This window comes from Trichosurus vulpecula, chromosome 8 (genome assembly GCF_011100635.1).
Source record: "Trichosurus vulpecula isolate mTriVul1 chromosome 8, mTriVul1.pri, whole genome shotgun sequence".
Lineage (NCBI taxonomy): Eukaryota > Metazoa > Chordata > Mammalia > Diprotodontia > Phalangeridae > Trichosurus > Trichosurus vulpecula.
In genome coordinates, this window is record NC_050580.1 from 75,916,242 (window position 1) to 75,930,751 (window position 14,510).

At 44.9% G+C, this 14,510-nt stretch overlaps 1 protein-coding gene across 1 annotated transcript in view; it reads left to right on the forward strand.

The window, feature by feature from the left end:
* Positions 1-7,608: 7,608 nt before the first annotated feature.
* The window catches only part of HPSE2 (heparanase 2 (inactive)), a 746,397-nt gene continuing 739,495 nt past the window's right edge, over positions 7,609-14,510 (forward strand). The window contains exons 1-2 of the mRNA XM_036736909.1: positions 7,609-7,868; positions 11,122-11,279. Of these exons, the coding sequence (XP_036592804.1) occupies positions 7,609-7,868; positions 11,122-11,279 (418 nt within the window). The remainder of the gene's footprint in view (positions 7,869-11,121; positions 11,280-14,510) is intronic.

Consider the following 14,510-nt stretch of genomic DNA (forward strand, 5'->3'; position numbering starts at 1 on the left):
TTTTACAGATGAAGAAACTGAGGCCAACAGGGTGAAGTGACTTGTCCAGGGTCACAAAGCTAGTAAGTGTCTGAGTCCAGACTTGAACCTGGGAAGATGAATCTTCCTGACTCCAGGCCTGGCACTCTATCCCCTTGCATGCCTTTCAGCAATGAATGGACCAAGCTGCTTCTCAGTGACTTTTTTTTTTTAACATTTTTGAGGCCATGCAGACTTTTAGGTATCTTGCCCAAACTGATTATTTGCTTGGGGTTGCTTCCTTTTAGTCGCTTGCAGTTTTACGTGGTAACACTGAAACTTTTTTTTCCCCTTTAGATCTCAATCTAGGTGTGATTAATGGATCCAAACATAGCTTGCTAAAAGAAAGATGAGGAAGAAGGATTCTTTGTAAGAAAAATGGAGCAGCTAAGTGGCACAGTAGATAGAGCACCAAACCTTGAGCTGGGAAGATGTGAGTTCAGATCTAGCCTTGGACGCGCTTACTTGCTGCGTAACCCCGGCAAGTCATTTAGCCTTGGTTTCCTCGTCTGTGAAATGGGGATAATAATATCACCTGCCTCCCAGGGTTGTTGTGAGGATCAAATGAGATAAAATTCATGACGCTCTTTGCAAACTTTAAAGTGCTGTGTGAACGCCAACCTTTGTGAAATGGTAAGTATTAAGAATTTAAGAATCACTAGGTAGAAAACCTTGCGGTACCTTTGTTGGTCTTTTCTCATGCAGGCAGGATATTGTCATTGTTTTGGAAGCTGAAAAGCTTTAGCAGTGCTCTAATAAGGACCCTAGAACGTGTATCTTCTGCCTGCTTCTGTTGCTAAATCACAGAAGGAATGAGAGAACCGCTCAAATCCTTTCCTTCAGCATTTAGTCATTTGATCAATAACAACCATTAAAGAGCCTATCAAGTGCAAAGTTGTGTGGTAGGCACAAGGGGCAATATCCAGTCTGTTTCCAGGCAGCACCATCTCATCATAGGGTTAGGAACTAGATCTGTGATTTCATTGATATAGGGAACTCAGAGGTAAGGAAATGTCAGCTCAGGGCATCACTTTCTTAGCTACTTATAGTCCTAAAGTTGTCCAGAGCATGAAGAAGTCAAATGAATGGTCAAGGGTCAGACAGCCAGCATGTGTCAAGGGCAGAACTTGAACCCAGGGCTAGAAATTTCTCTGGAGCATCCTGGAGTTCAAGGGCTATGGGCAGGGCTTCGAGGCTGATGCTCCACCTCTCATGCCCACCGCTTCTCTATCCCACCATTTGAAATGTAGAACACATCTATGTGACTGGTCAGACTTGCTATCCTCGTGCTGCGTGTTTTAAAGAGAAACTGAACACCTGTGCTCAGTAATCTTGTAGGGAGGCGGTGGCTTTTGTCCTACAGCACAGACAGTAATAACAAAGTCTCTCTCCTCTCTACGATTTACAAGCTATCTTATCTTTTACCCCTACTTAATGGGGCTACTGTTGATGGAAGAGAGAGGAGGGAAGAGGGGACAGAAAGGCCTGCAAAGATCCTTTTACTCCTCCTATTATCATATGACCCTTAAAGGCCTGAGAGCTGGAGGGACCTCAGCGATCATTTAGTCCAACCCTCTCATTTCACAAATGGAGGAACTGAGGCCCAGGAAGGAGAAATGATATGAAGTTGTCACACAGTAAACAGAAGCTTATCCCCTTCAATATGGGCCAAGGTACCTGTGGGCAAATACTGATTTTTCTGGCTTTGCTAGTCTGAGACAGGGGAGACAGGAATTGGCTTCGTGGACAGAGTCCATCCAAGTACCAATCGGGAGGCCAAAGGGCTATGTCAGTGGTTACCAAATTTTTAAGGGACAAGAGCCTTACTGGAGGGATATTATTTTTTGAAGAGCTCCTCTCTGCACACACACAAGCTGACACCAGATTTTACACTAACCTCATTGTTATTCATTATTTTACTTTGTGCAAAGGTAAGGCACATAGGTGTGCTAGACTGCCTAAATATTCCAGTGGGCAGGTGGCATGGATAAACATGATCTGAGGTGTGATCCACCTTTCAGGGAGTAGAACCTATGCTACTGGCATGCTACCTGGAGGAGAGAGGTAGGTAACATCTGGGACAACTGGGCAATCTCTTCTCCTATCTCGCAGAAGGGCAGTTATCTCTCTTCTAGCTGTTCAGTCTTTTTTCAGTCATGTAGGACTCTGTATGACTATTCACGTCTCCATTTGGGATTTTCTTGGCAGAGGTATTGGAGTAGTTTGCTGTTTCCTTCTCCAGCTCATTTTACACATGAGGGAACTGAGGCAAACAGGGTTAAGTGACTCGCCCAGGCTCACACAGCTACTAGGTGCTGGAGGCCAGATTTGAACTCAGAAGATGAGTCTTTCTGACTTCAGGCTTGTCACTCTATCCACTGTGCCATTTAGCTGGCCAGTCTCTGGTCTAGGGGTACAACAGATTCAGAACAAAAGCTGCTTCCCTGCTTACTCTTTTGGGGGAGGAAAGCTTCTTATCTTACAGTTAGGTGGTGCAGTGGCTAGAGTGCTGGGTTTTAAGTCAGGAAGAACTGGGTTCAAATCCAGCCTCAGATACTTAGGTGTGACCCTGGGCAAGCCACCTAGCCTCGTTTTGCCTCGCTTTCTTTATCTATAAAATGCGGATGACAATAGTACCTATCTACCAGGGTTGTTATGAGGACCAAATAAGATAATAACTATAAATTACTCAGCATAGTATCTGGCACATCATAAACACTACATAAGCGTTAGCCATTGTTATCCCTTACCACATAGCTCCTCCCCACCACACACTAGTTATACAAAAGACCATCACAAATGATGAGGGTGAGTAAATGCATTTATCCAAGCGAAACAGCAAAGATAAATTGGAGAAATTCTACAGCTGAGAATATGCCCCAAAGTACACAGGCCTGAATGAGCTCTTCATTGGGGAGCCAAATAGGATCTCAGCTCAAACTAGGAAAGAGAGAGTCAGTTCACAAAGAGGAGGTCCTTTCTCCGCAGTCTCTAGCCCTGGAGATATCAAGGAACAGGATGTAGATGGGTCCTATGGATGTCCACATCTGAAGGCTCTCTAGTTCAGGGCTTCTTAAACTTTTTCCACTTGACCCCTTCAGCACTTCTTAAACTGTGGGGTTGTGACCCATCTAGTTTGCCATTCAAAGTCTCTGTTGATCGCCTGCCTGGAGGTCCTTCCTTTCTCCACATGTCCCCAAAGAGTGTCTGGCACCAACCCAAGTAAGTCCTTTACGGCAGGTGTACAGTGGCATGTTCAGCATTGTCTCAGCCATTCAGAAGTCCCCACATAGGCAGCTGCAGTCACTTTGAGCTCGCATGGAAGCTAGGTAATAGTAGTTAACAGAACACAGCAGAAAGATCAAATAATAATTTAGTGTTGCCAGAAGGTCCTCGTGCAATGCACAGGTGGCCTAGGAACTGGAGGAAAGAGCTGGAGGAGCTCCTATAGCCTCCTAGTCATTAGCACATTAGTAAAATGAGTTTATCAGATTGACCAATTGTCACCGATCCTTGAAGGCAAGGAGATCGTGAGTATGGAATAGAAGGAAGGAGGGTAAAAGCAAACCCAAGGGGGGCATATTTTGTCAAATGGGTATGAGTAGGGACATAAGGCCCAAGTGGAGCAACCCAATGGGGGCTCTGGGCTTTGAGAGAGAGGGAGCACATTGCAGAGGGCACATTATAGATCATAGGCTTAAGGTCTGTTCTCTTTCAAGAATCATTTGCTTAGGGCAGCTAGGTGGCACAGTGAGTGGAGCACCAGCCCTGGAGTCAGGAGGGCCTGAGTTCAAATCCGGTCTCAAACACTTCACACTTGACAGGCTTACTAGCTGTGTGACCTTGGGCAAGTCACTTAACCCCAATTGCCCTGCCTTCTTCCCTCCAAAAAAAACATTCTTAAGAATTATTTGTTTATAATATCCACTCTTCCTGAAGAGTCAGCATATAGGTGCAGACTCCTCCTTCCTTTATTTTGGATAAAAAAGCCTCAGTTATTTGCTTAAAAAGGCTTTTGGAGCTGGGCTTAAGGTTTGTTCTGGGCTATGAGACTGGTGGGAGGGTCCCAGAGCTAAGAGTAAGGGTGCTGAGATAGAAGGAAGAAGACAAATGAGGCAGATGAGTTTATGAGTTTGTGATGGGGCTGAATGAGTGGGAAAAAAGACCCAGAAGAGTCAGACAATTCACTGCCATCACCAAGCACAACATATTTCACTCTAATACTATTTACCTTAGAGCAGAATTAGTGGGTTCATTTTACATTTAAGCACCAAAAGGGAACTCATGACAGGGCTGTTTCAGCCCTGAGGCTTTCTCGAAATGATGAGCATTTTTTTTTTCCCCCGGGAGACTCCAACATTATATTTAGCTTCTCGTGTACAATACATAACAGGTTGGATAAGGTTACAACCCCCACCTGCAGGAAGGTCACCAGGGCCTGGGGTCTGACACCATTCACTTGCAGGTCACCCAACCTAAGCCCACTATTTGATTTACTCATATATTTACTTTAATCCTTCAAGGTTGTATAGCAATCCAGGCATGTTTATTTGTCACTAATATACTCGAAGTCTTTCTTACTAATTAGTTTGCTGTTACATACACAAAAAGAACTACAAAGACCCAGACCCCGCCCCCTGGGAGCTTATAAACTAAGCCACAATGCTGATTCATAATCCCTACATTAATGGGTACACAGACCACAGAATAAAAAACACAATGAATCAATCATACATGGCTACCCTAAAATAGATCTCTCTCTCTCTCTGAGACAAGGGTAGACATATCTTTGAGCTGGGGAGTGGGCAAAGTAGCATGGATGCTTAGACCAGCTAAGGTAGGAGGAAAGCAGTTATGTGATCAGATTTGGGCTTTCTGGTACTATTTATAAATGTCATTGAGCCACTTTCTGGGTCCTGATGTCCTGAGACATAACTACAGATTACAACAGCTCCAGGGGATGTATTACATCAGCAATTAAAAAGCAAGTACTTTATTGTATCATGCTGACTTTCTACACTGCCCAGGGGTTCTGCCAAAAATATCTCAGGCTAGCCAAAGTAACTAAGATACCAGCCTTCACATACTCATCAGCATCAAAATAAAAACTTACAGGCTATACAATACACAGTGAATCAGATACTCCAAAAGCCTGACTTTTTCCTTAGTTACAAGCTTAGGCATTTAAAAACCAAACCATTAACTCTTCAGTTCTCCAGTGTATCATATAGCAAACCCTGGTATGGTTGCTAAAGGAGAAAAATCTGCAATAGTTATGTTCTTGGACATTTGAAAACTCTATTACGTTATTCATGTGTCTGCTCTGCTCGGACCAGATCCTGAATACAGCAAATGGGGAAACCACTGCTTGAATTTGTGATCATTTGTACATTCATACATTGTTTTATAATTCTTCTTCAGAAAATCATTTATAAGCCACCACATAGAAATAAAATAAAGCAAAAACTACCTTAAGTAAACTTATACCTCTGTCCATGCTGTGTCCTTCAGACTAAGGACTAAGTGCTATGGCGTACTAGAAAGGATACTAGACATGCTATCAGGGAGCCAGTTCAAGTCCCATCTTTTCACTTATTAGCAGTATGACCTTGGGTAAGTCATCCAATGAATATTGTAAAGCATTTAGCACAATACCTGGCACATAGTAGGTGCCATATAAATAAATGCTTATTCTCTTCCCCTCCCCCTTATTCAGCCATTAGGGGCCTTGTTCTTCTTAGTTTTAAAAGGCTAAGAGGATAAGATAATTCAGCTCCAAGGCTTTTTTGTCAGGAAAGCCCTTAGTAACTTGCTAAGTGCCTGCTAAAAAAATGTGACTTATTAACGGCAAGTTTTTTTTTAAATGAACCACTTGGTTAATTTCACTATATATTCTGCTCTATGAAGCAGTCACTTATGTTGCAAATTCTAGTAAAAATAACCTCCTCTTAAAAGGCTGGGAATATCGGAAAAATTCCATAGCATTAATGGTAAGTGAGGAGAGTGAAAAGACAGGCTCAGAGCAAGAAATAAATTCTAACACGTTGATTTTAGACTTGGTGGGCCGCTGAGAACAGTAGGGGATCTCAGGGTCCTCTTTGGAGCTCACCAAACCTTCTCCAGACGGGCCAAAGCATTTCCATTTGCCATGCATGCCCCTTGCCCTCTGCCACGGTGGTGGTGGGGTTAGGATCATGGGTTTCTTCGGGCTCCGGAATCACACAGTTGGCAGGCTCTGTGGCTGTGCAGTACTGGCTTCTTCACCTCTTCCTTGGTTGTCCTGGAAAGCTAGGCGTTTGCCAGCAACGTTCTGGAGGTATAGGTGGGAGATCCTGCTACCTCTTTGCATGGATAGGGGGAGGGCCAAGGCGCTTCAGCCAGGGCATCTCTCAATTGCTTTGCTTCTCTATTGGGGTTAGTCGGATAGCAATGAAAATGCTGACTCCCTTCCCTTCTTTTGGGAAGAAGAAACAAAGGCCTGCATCCATTTCTTTCTCCCACTGGGAGACGACTGGAGAGGGTGGACCCCGGGTGGGTGGGTGGAGTTGCTGCCAAAACAAACGAGGCAGACAATTTGTACTCCTAATCCTCATTGTTATTCGCTAGAGATTTGTTTGCCCTTTGCTCCGGGGAAATCCCACTCGTGAGCAAAGAGAACTGGCTTTCAGTCTTGGTCCTGGGCACAGGAGCAGAGGTCCTTGGCCACTCTGGAGGAGCCGTGTCTCGACGAGTGTGGTCACAGGGCTGCTCGGGCTCCGTTCCATCTCCCACGGTTACAGCTGGGGAGCAGAGACGGTTCTTTCACCGGGTCGCGCTCTGTTTTCCTTCTGGGAACTGCCCTTTGCCCTCTAAAGGTTAAAAGATACATCGAGGTTACTGTTTCGCGTGTTGCAGAACGACTTAAGTCAGACCGGCTCACTCTGCAAATTTACGCGTGGCATTAGTCACCTTCCCCACCGCAGAACCCCACCCCCACTCTCCTTTTTCTCTTCCAACCCAAAAAAGATCAGCGCCAGAAAACTGCCCTGGGGTTTCCAAAATGCCGATTGGCATCAGGAGAAACTACAACTCGTTGAATATACATCAGGTGAAAAGAAGTCTGGTTGGGCGTTACTTGCCCGTCGGATCACAGAAATAAGGAAACCTGGGTAGCCCGTCCCATCCCTGGAATATGAGAACACTACTGTTACATTCTCCTTTCCCAGATCCAGACTCTAGAGGGTTAAACCAGGAGACTACAATTCTCCCACCCCCCCTTCAGTTCCCCCACTTCCCGCCTCCCCCCACCTCCCTTACCTTTAAAAAGTTACAAAATGTCTGCAGTCAGTCTAAATCTCTTAAAGGGGCGGCGCTGGTGAACGAGGACTCTTGGCACCAGTCGCCGAAAAGGCTGGCCAGGGGCGTGAGTTCGCTCCACCAGCACCAAAACACTGAAAAAAAAAAAAGGAAGAGAAAAAAAAAGGGGGGGGGGGAAGGCAGACAGACACACACTTTAGATAAGGACAATTAGTCACCAGCAAGACCCTGTAGAAAGAAGGGGCTCAAATCAGAGGGATTTAATTAGGGAGTTCCGTGCCTTCTCTCCACGCCATGCCCTATACCAGCTCGTGCCCCCCTGCGCTCCTAAGCCCGATGGCACTGTGGCTGGCTCTGATGCTACATCTCTCTCTTTCCTCCCAAGCTGGAGACAGGAGAACTTTTCCTGTAGGCAAGTCTCAAGGTGTGAAGGAAAAGACCCTGATTCTTCTCGATGTGAGCACCAAGAGCCCTGTCAGGACAGTCAATGAAAACTTCCTCTCTCTACAGCTGGACCCTTCCATCATTCATGATGGCTGGCTCGATTTCTTAAGGTAAGGCAGGGGCTTCGATATATCATACTTTTTTTTTTTTCAAAACAACCCCCACCCCCTCCCATCCCCCATTCCAAGAGCGGAAAGGAAAAAAAAAAGCAGATCTCTCTCAAAGCAAAGATAGAAGGAGGCTTTTCTTCTGGATATCCTGCTCTGGGGCTGTAACTTGTGATTGAGAAAAGCAATGTTTTCTATTAAGATGCACATGTTTGCAATGCAGAAAAGCATTTCAGAAACTTATCAGTTATGACTGAAAAAATGTTGTGCTTACATATATCCACAACAATTAGCCCTCCCCGTCTCCTTTTGAAAAGAAACAAGACCAAGGGGCTAGTCGCAAACTGAAGAAACGTCTCTGGCAACAAAGACCTGAGAAAGAAGGGGTGTGAATGTCTGTGTGTGGACCCGCGCGCGCCTGTGTGTGCACTGTGCAGGGATCACACGAAAGTGGAATTTTCCACGAAAGGATCATTTCTCTAATTTTCTCCCACTCCCAGCTGGAGAGCAGAGACTGATCGGCGTACAAAAACGGATTTATTATTATTTTTAAACTAAGTAACTTCCGTTGTCTCCTCCAGCCTTTAGGGCTGGCAAACAGCTTTTTATATATGGAATGCCCCCCCCCCCCAGTCCCTCCTCTTCAAGTCTCCTGCGGTAACTGTGCATAGTTTAGCTTTTCTTGAAAGAAAAAAAAATCCTCTCCCTCATTTTACAGTATATAAAGGAAGCTTAAAGTAGCCCCAAAATACTTCGGGGATGTTTCTAAGTTTTAGTGGGTCGCAGTCGGATTAGCAAAAAAGGAAGTATGGACCAAAGTTTGCCCAATTGCTCTCCGGACTATGCCAACTAATTCGCTTGGCATTTTCTCAGTTTCTTTTTCTTTCTTTTTTAAAAACTCCCTGGCTCTATTGTAACCGCGATCCATCCGCATTAGGAGCGAAGAGATGTTGTGTAAAATAAAGCCTCTACAAAGTTGAAAGTAAATGTTGGTTTAAAAAAATTCTTTGCAACACTGAGCCTCAGCTGTGGATAAGTCTCCTTAAAGCCCCTAGTCTCCAGCAGAGAGATACAGAGGATTCGCCCAGTTCCTCTTTTCCTTTCCCGAGGCTACTATCTGATGTTCTTCTTTCGTGAGTAATTTCACCCATTGGGAAATGTACCTTTTGCTCCCGGCCCCAAGGACCGGCCTTCCTACCTCTGAGGGAGAAACCGCCAGATCTCCCGGGAGCTGCAGGGGATTGAGACACGTGGAGTGCTGCTTCCACGTGGAATGAAACATCCCGGGCGGGAGGACCTTCCCAGACAACAGCGGAGCCGTCTCGATCCTTGTCAATGTCTCTGCTGCCCGGGTGAAGGAAAACAGTGCAGGGCGGCTCGTTCTTTCTTTTAGAAAGCGTGCTCATGTGGCCAAGGAGAGTATTCATGTGGATGCGTGTCTCTTTACGCAGTGCGAATGTGTGTATGGCAATAGGCGCGCGTTTCTTGAAATAAACATGACATGTTTGTGATGGACAGCATGCACTAGCTGGTCTATATATAGTTTCAGAAAAAAAAAATCAAACCCAAACCAACTCCACAGCCATGCTATGCTTTCCACGCCGGCTGCAGAAATGACTTTTATAACGGCCGCTTTTATGGAAAGATGCCCGAGGTTTATTTGTGAGTTTGCAATGGCTGTGTGTGCATTAGAGAAGGATGCCACATAATGGCATGGTGTTCTTTTCATAGCTTGCTCAGGTGCAGAAATATAACTATGTAATTTGGACGTCCGCCTATGCACTCCCTAACGCCACGTTTTAGGGGCTCCTTTTGCCCAGTGACCGTTCTTACAGAGGGTCACCTCGGCCGATCACCTTTATGCCCAGAAATCCCTTCTATTTACTTAACCGTGACTTCCAGAGGGGACGTTGGTTTATTCTGCCACACTTTCTGATTTGGTCTCATCCCCTTTACATATCTCCCTAGAGTCTACAGGAAGAAAGAGACTCCCCAGTTCTAAGTCAGCAAAGTGTTAAAAAAAAATTTTTTTTAACCAACAAATCCAGAACTGAAAACCATCTTTTCCCCTTATTTTCCATTGCTTCTTCCTTCCTCAAATTATCCCCTATGGCAATATTAATTGGCTGTAATGGAATACAAGAGTTATTCAATTAATTGTTTTGGTTGCTTACTTTCTGGAGCCCCCATGCTTACTTACGTGCACCCAAAGTTCCATTCGCCTTTAAATGCCGCAGTTGCAACACTGGCTGCTTACATTTCTCCAAACAGAAGACTTCCAAATTCCTAAGTTTAACTTACGGCTCTCATACCTGCCCCAGAAGTTTGCAAAAAGCTCCCAAATGCGGAGGATGAGGCAGGAAAATAAAGCAGAGACCAAGCCCAGGGTTGCCTTCGCGTAGAGTAAGCTAGGACTCAGCAGCCGCAGAAACTGCACGTTCCCAGGGCAAAAGCATTGCACGCTTTTTTTTTTTTTCCTCCAGAAGGCAAGAAGTTCTGGGATCTACCCCAGCAATCTCTCTGCCCCGAGGACTATGGGGTGGATGGGGTTAAAAAGGCACTGGAGAAAGAAATTCAACTTCAAAAAAAACCTGAATTGTGGGCTTGGGAAAGTCTCCAAACAGCGGGGCTGGGCTGAGAGGCAGCTAGCAGGTTTACCTGTTGATAAAACCTCGCTGGGCGGCAGCGGATCGGGAAGCAGAGGCAGAGCCGGGTTTCTCCGGCCCGCAGCCGGGCGTCCGGAATCCTCCATAGGAAAGCGGGCTTAGGTGCAGCAGAGCGATGTCTCCCGGTGCTGGGCGCTACTACCGTCGCAGCAGCCGAAGTTCCTTTTTTAAACAAAAAGTAAAAGAAGGACCCTGTAACCCACCAGTAACTTTAGATTCCCGTTTTAAAAGGAGCCTCCCCTATACCTGGGAATTGAGGTCACAGCCACGGGGGAACTGGCAACCCTAGGAGCCCAGCAGCGTTAGCGCAGATAATGTTGGACGGCCCCGCTCCGTCTGGCCGAAGTCCCGACAAAGTTACGCGGGACTGACTTGCAGGAAGGAGGAAGCGAAGCAGCTGGAGCCCAGCGCCGCGTGGGGAGCAGGAGCGCACAGAATTCCCACCCTGCATAGTCCCCGGACTCCGCTCCGGGTGTCTCGGGAAAGTACCTAGGGCTGAAGGGCGCAGTGCACTCCGCCGCAGGCGATCCAGGCTTCGTTTTTACGCATTCATTTCCCCCATTCCTCTTTTCTCTCTCTTTTTTTCGCAGTTCTAAGCGGTTGGTGACCCTAGCACGGGGACTGTCGCCTGCCTTTCTGCGTTTCGGTGGCAAGAGGACAGATTTCCTCCAGTTCCAAAACCTAAGGAACCCAGCGAAAAGTCGGGGGGGCCCTGGCCCAGATTACTATCTCAAGAACTACGAGGATGGTGAGAAACTTGATTCACCTTGATCCTGGGTTCGAGGGAGCGGGCGCTGGTGCAGCGGGAAAGAAGGGGATGACCTTTTCAAAATCCCTAAAACGCCCTTGGCCCCTGGCAAGAAAGACCCCTGATTCTGGATACGTTTGCGTGATTTTTTATGGGGCAGCAAATAGCTTTTCTGATATCTCTCTTTCCAAGCTGAGCAGTGGTCCTTCTCTACTTTGGAGAAAACTTGGAGCAAGGGAATGCTATCAGGCCCCTCATGCCTTGGGGTGGCTTCTGGAGATACTTTCAAGTGCATTGGATAATGCCGCCAGAATGTCATCCCATGTTGGCTGCAGAAAAAACTGTACAGGGAAAAAATACGGATCTTTCAGGACCAAAGATCTGCTTCAGGTGTCAGACCTGGGGCCTTAGAAGAAAGGAATTTAGTTTTTCTTTTGATATCTTCTTTGTACCCTTTAGGCTTATCTGTGATGCCTTGCACTATCCCTTCTCTGGCAGCCAGTCTGTTCGGGTCTGGAGATTTATCTTAAAATGCTTCTGGGTTTAAAAAGCGTCCTCTCTGCTAGTGAAAGAACTAAAACAGCATTATTTAATGTAGAATAGGCTTCTATTAGTCCTAATTCACAACTTTTCGTGTTTACTAGATGGGCAGGCCGACCCCTTAATGTTGCTCTTCCAGTTAGTGCCTTGGTTTCAAGTTGATTTGTCTTCAGTTTAGATTTGTATGATGTCCTCTTGTAGGTTGACCCTTCTGTTTACCTTTTTGGTAAAAGGTAAGAGGGTAAAGTGCATTTTTTGTCTTCAAGGGACTTGGGTGCTAGAGCTCCCCAGCCTGTTTTTCTTACATGTAATTTCCAGGGTTTTTCAGTTTGGAAAATTCTGGGAAAGATGTGTGTGGGCTTCTTTTCTTATCTTTTCCCTTCTTTCCTTCTCTTTTTCCTTCTGGTTTTCTAGTGTGTGTACTGAATAAAAGATTTCAGGAAAGATGTTTCACTTTTTGATTACACCTCAGGGATATCTAAATATCTATGGGAGGTAGAGAGAAGCCTTGTTGGTACAGGTTTAGCCTAACAAGTCTAAATAGCATTTATAAAGGAACCTTTTCAGGAGTTGTCAAGACTAGAAGCATGTCCTTGGGATCCCAGGATCATAGATACAGAGCAGGAAGGGACCGTAGAATGCTTCTGGGCCAACCTCATCTTTACCCAGATGAAGAAGGGGCAGAAGCCCTTAGAGAATGGACTTATCCAAGGTCACACAGGTAGTAAATAGTATAACTACGGTTCATATTTGTAAAATACAGATTTTTATTGATGTACTCTGTTTTTAAATCACCTAAATTTTCCTCTCCCTCTTCCATAAAACCATCTCATTAAAAAAAGGAAGAAAACAAGTCCAGCAGAACTGATCAATAGATCCCAAAAGGCTGATGGTTATTTCTATTCCATGTTCCACACCTGGAGACTCCCATGTCTGCAGAAGAGCTGAGTGAGGGTGGGGAGGTACCTTTTCAAATCTCTTCCTTGGGATTAAGCTTGGTCATTACAATCTCAAAACATTCAATATTAGTTGTTTTACTGCTCTTCTTAACATTTACGTTGTTGCTGCAGTTGTTTCTATTGATTTCGTGGTTCTGCTTCTTCATTTTGCATCACTTTGTATAAGTCATTCCATGCTTCTCTGTGCTCTTCCTGGGACATGCTTCTTACAGCATTGTACTCTTCCTTTACATTTGGATGCCCTGCAGTGGTTAGCCACTCCCCAATCGATGGGTATTGACTTTGCTTCTAAGAACTGGGATACAGAAACAGGTCCTCTGCCTCCAAACCGTTTTGTTTTTCTTCTACAGTTTGCTTTTTCTCTCCAATATGGATTCTCTGATGTTGAACGAGGCTTTCAAACTGGCTCAAGGCCTTCTCATATGCGTTACATTTATTTTTTAGAGTTAATTGTGTAGGGAAGTGCATTTATTTGTCTGGGTCTTTTAAGAAGGTGAATGTTACAGTTGTGGGAGAAAAGAAGGGATTTTGCGGAAAGGTTTCTCTGTCACACACTGCTCAAGGAAAAAAAATAAATTACAATATAATACCTGTGGAGAGGTTTGACAGAGAGGTCTCCGGCCTAAAGCCTATTGGTTCATGCTGTTTTGTCAGAATTGTGATGGGAAACTAGACATGGTATGAATATTAGTGATTTAGCTGATTAAACAGCTCTTTCATGTTCATTTTTTGTTAAACATGCTTTCCTCATTGTTTATGGTAAAACTTGTAAGAGCCCCAGGAATCCCGGGGCGGGGTATGAGATGGGGGGAGAATGAAAAAAAAGACAAGTATAAGTTGAGGAATTGGCTTTCTTCTGTCAAACTTCTACCCAGGATAGAATTACTGATTCATTGAGAACAATGAGATCTGTTTAAAATGAAGGATGCAATTTGCCTGCTTTGTAAAAGGAGAAAGTGGGCACCCTGGGGAGAGAGGAAATTGGCAGAAGGCCGTGGCCCATAAAACTTCATAGAATCAAAAAAATTCAGAGATGGAAAAGATCTGAGAGGTCATCTTCAGTCCACCTACCTCTTCAGGGGCTAGTGTCAGCGTAGCATTCCATCTGGGATCCTCTCTACTGCTTTGTCCAGTCTGGTATTAAATGTCTCGAGAAGTGGGATTTTTTTTTACCATTCCTCTTGGGCAAGACAGTCCCAATGGTTATTGCCAGCAAATTTTTCTTGAGATTCAGCTCTCTTTTTTTCGAGCTGCCCACCAGCTACCTAGTCTTCTTTGCCTTTTCTGAGTTCCTACCCTATCATCTGCTGTATGTGTCTCAGCTTTTAAAAATAATACTCTCCCATAGCTGTTTTTATTCGAGCTACCTGGATCCAATTCTTTGAAAACTTTCTTTAAAGTCAGCCCTTCCAGACACTAATCGAGTTTATTGTTCGTAGCCAAACCCTGTCTGATTTATGTCTCTCTGGTAATAAGATGCTCTGAACTGTATCAGTATTTGAGGTCCCAGCTGAGTTAAAGAGACTGCCCTACTTCTGCCCTTTGATGCGTAAATATCTCTAAATCATATCTCTTGTTTTTGTTGCTTTGTGTTACATTGCCAATTTCAAACTAATGAGCTTTCAGCAAAGATCTTTTACAAATTGGGTAAGTCTCCAGGGGGGCTTCATACTAGCAATACTATTCTTATTATCAGATAAGTGGACCTACTGTGTGAATGGTACAGATTATA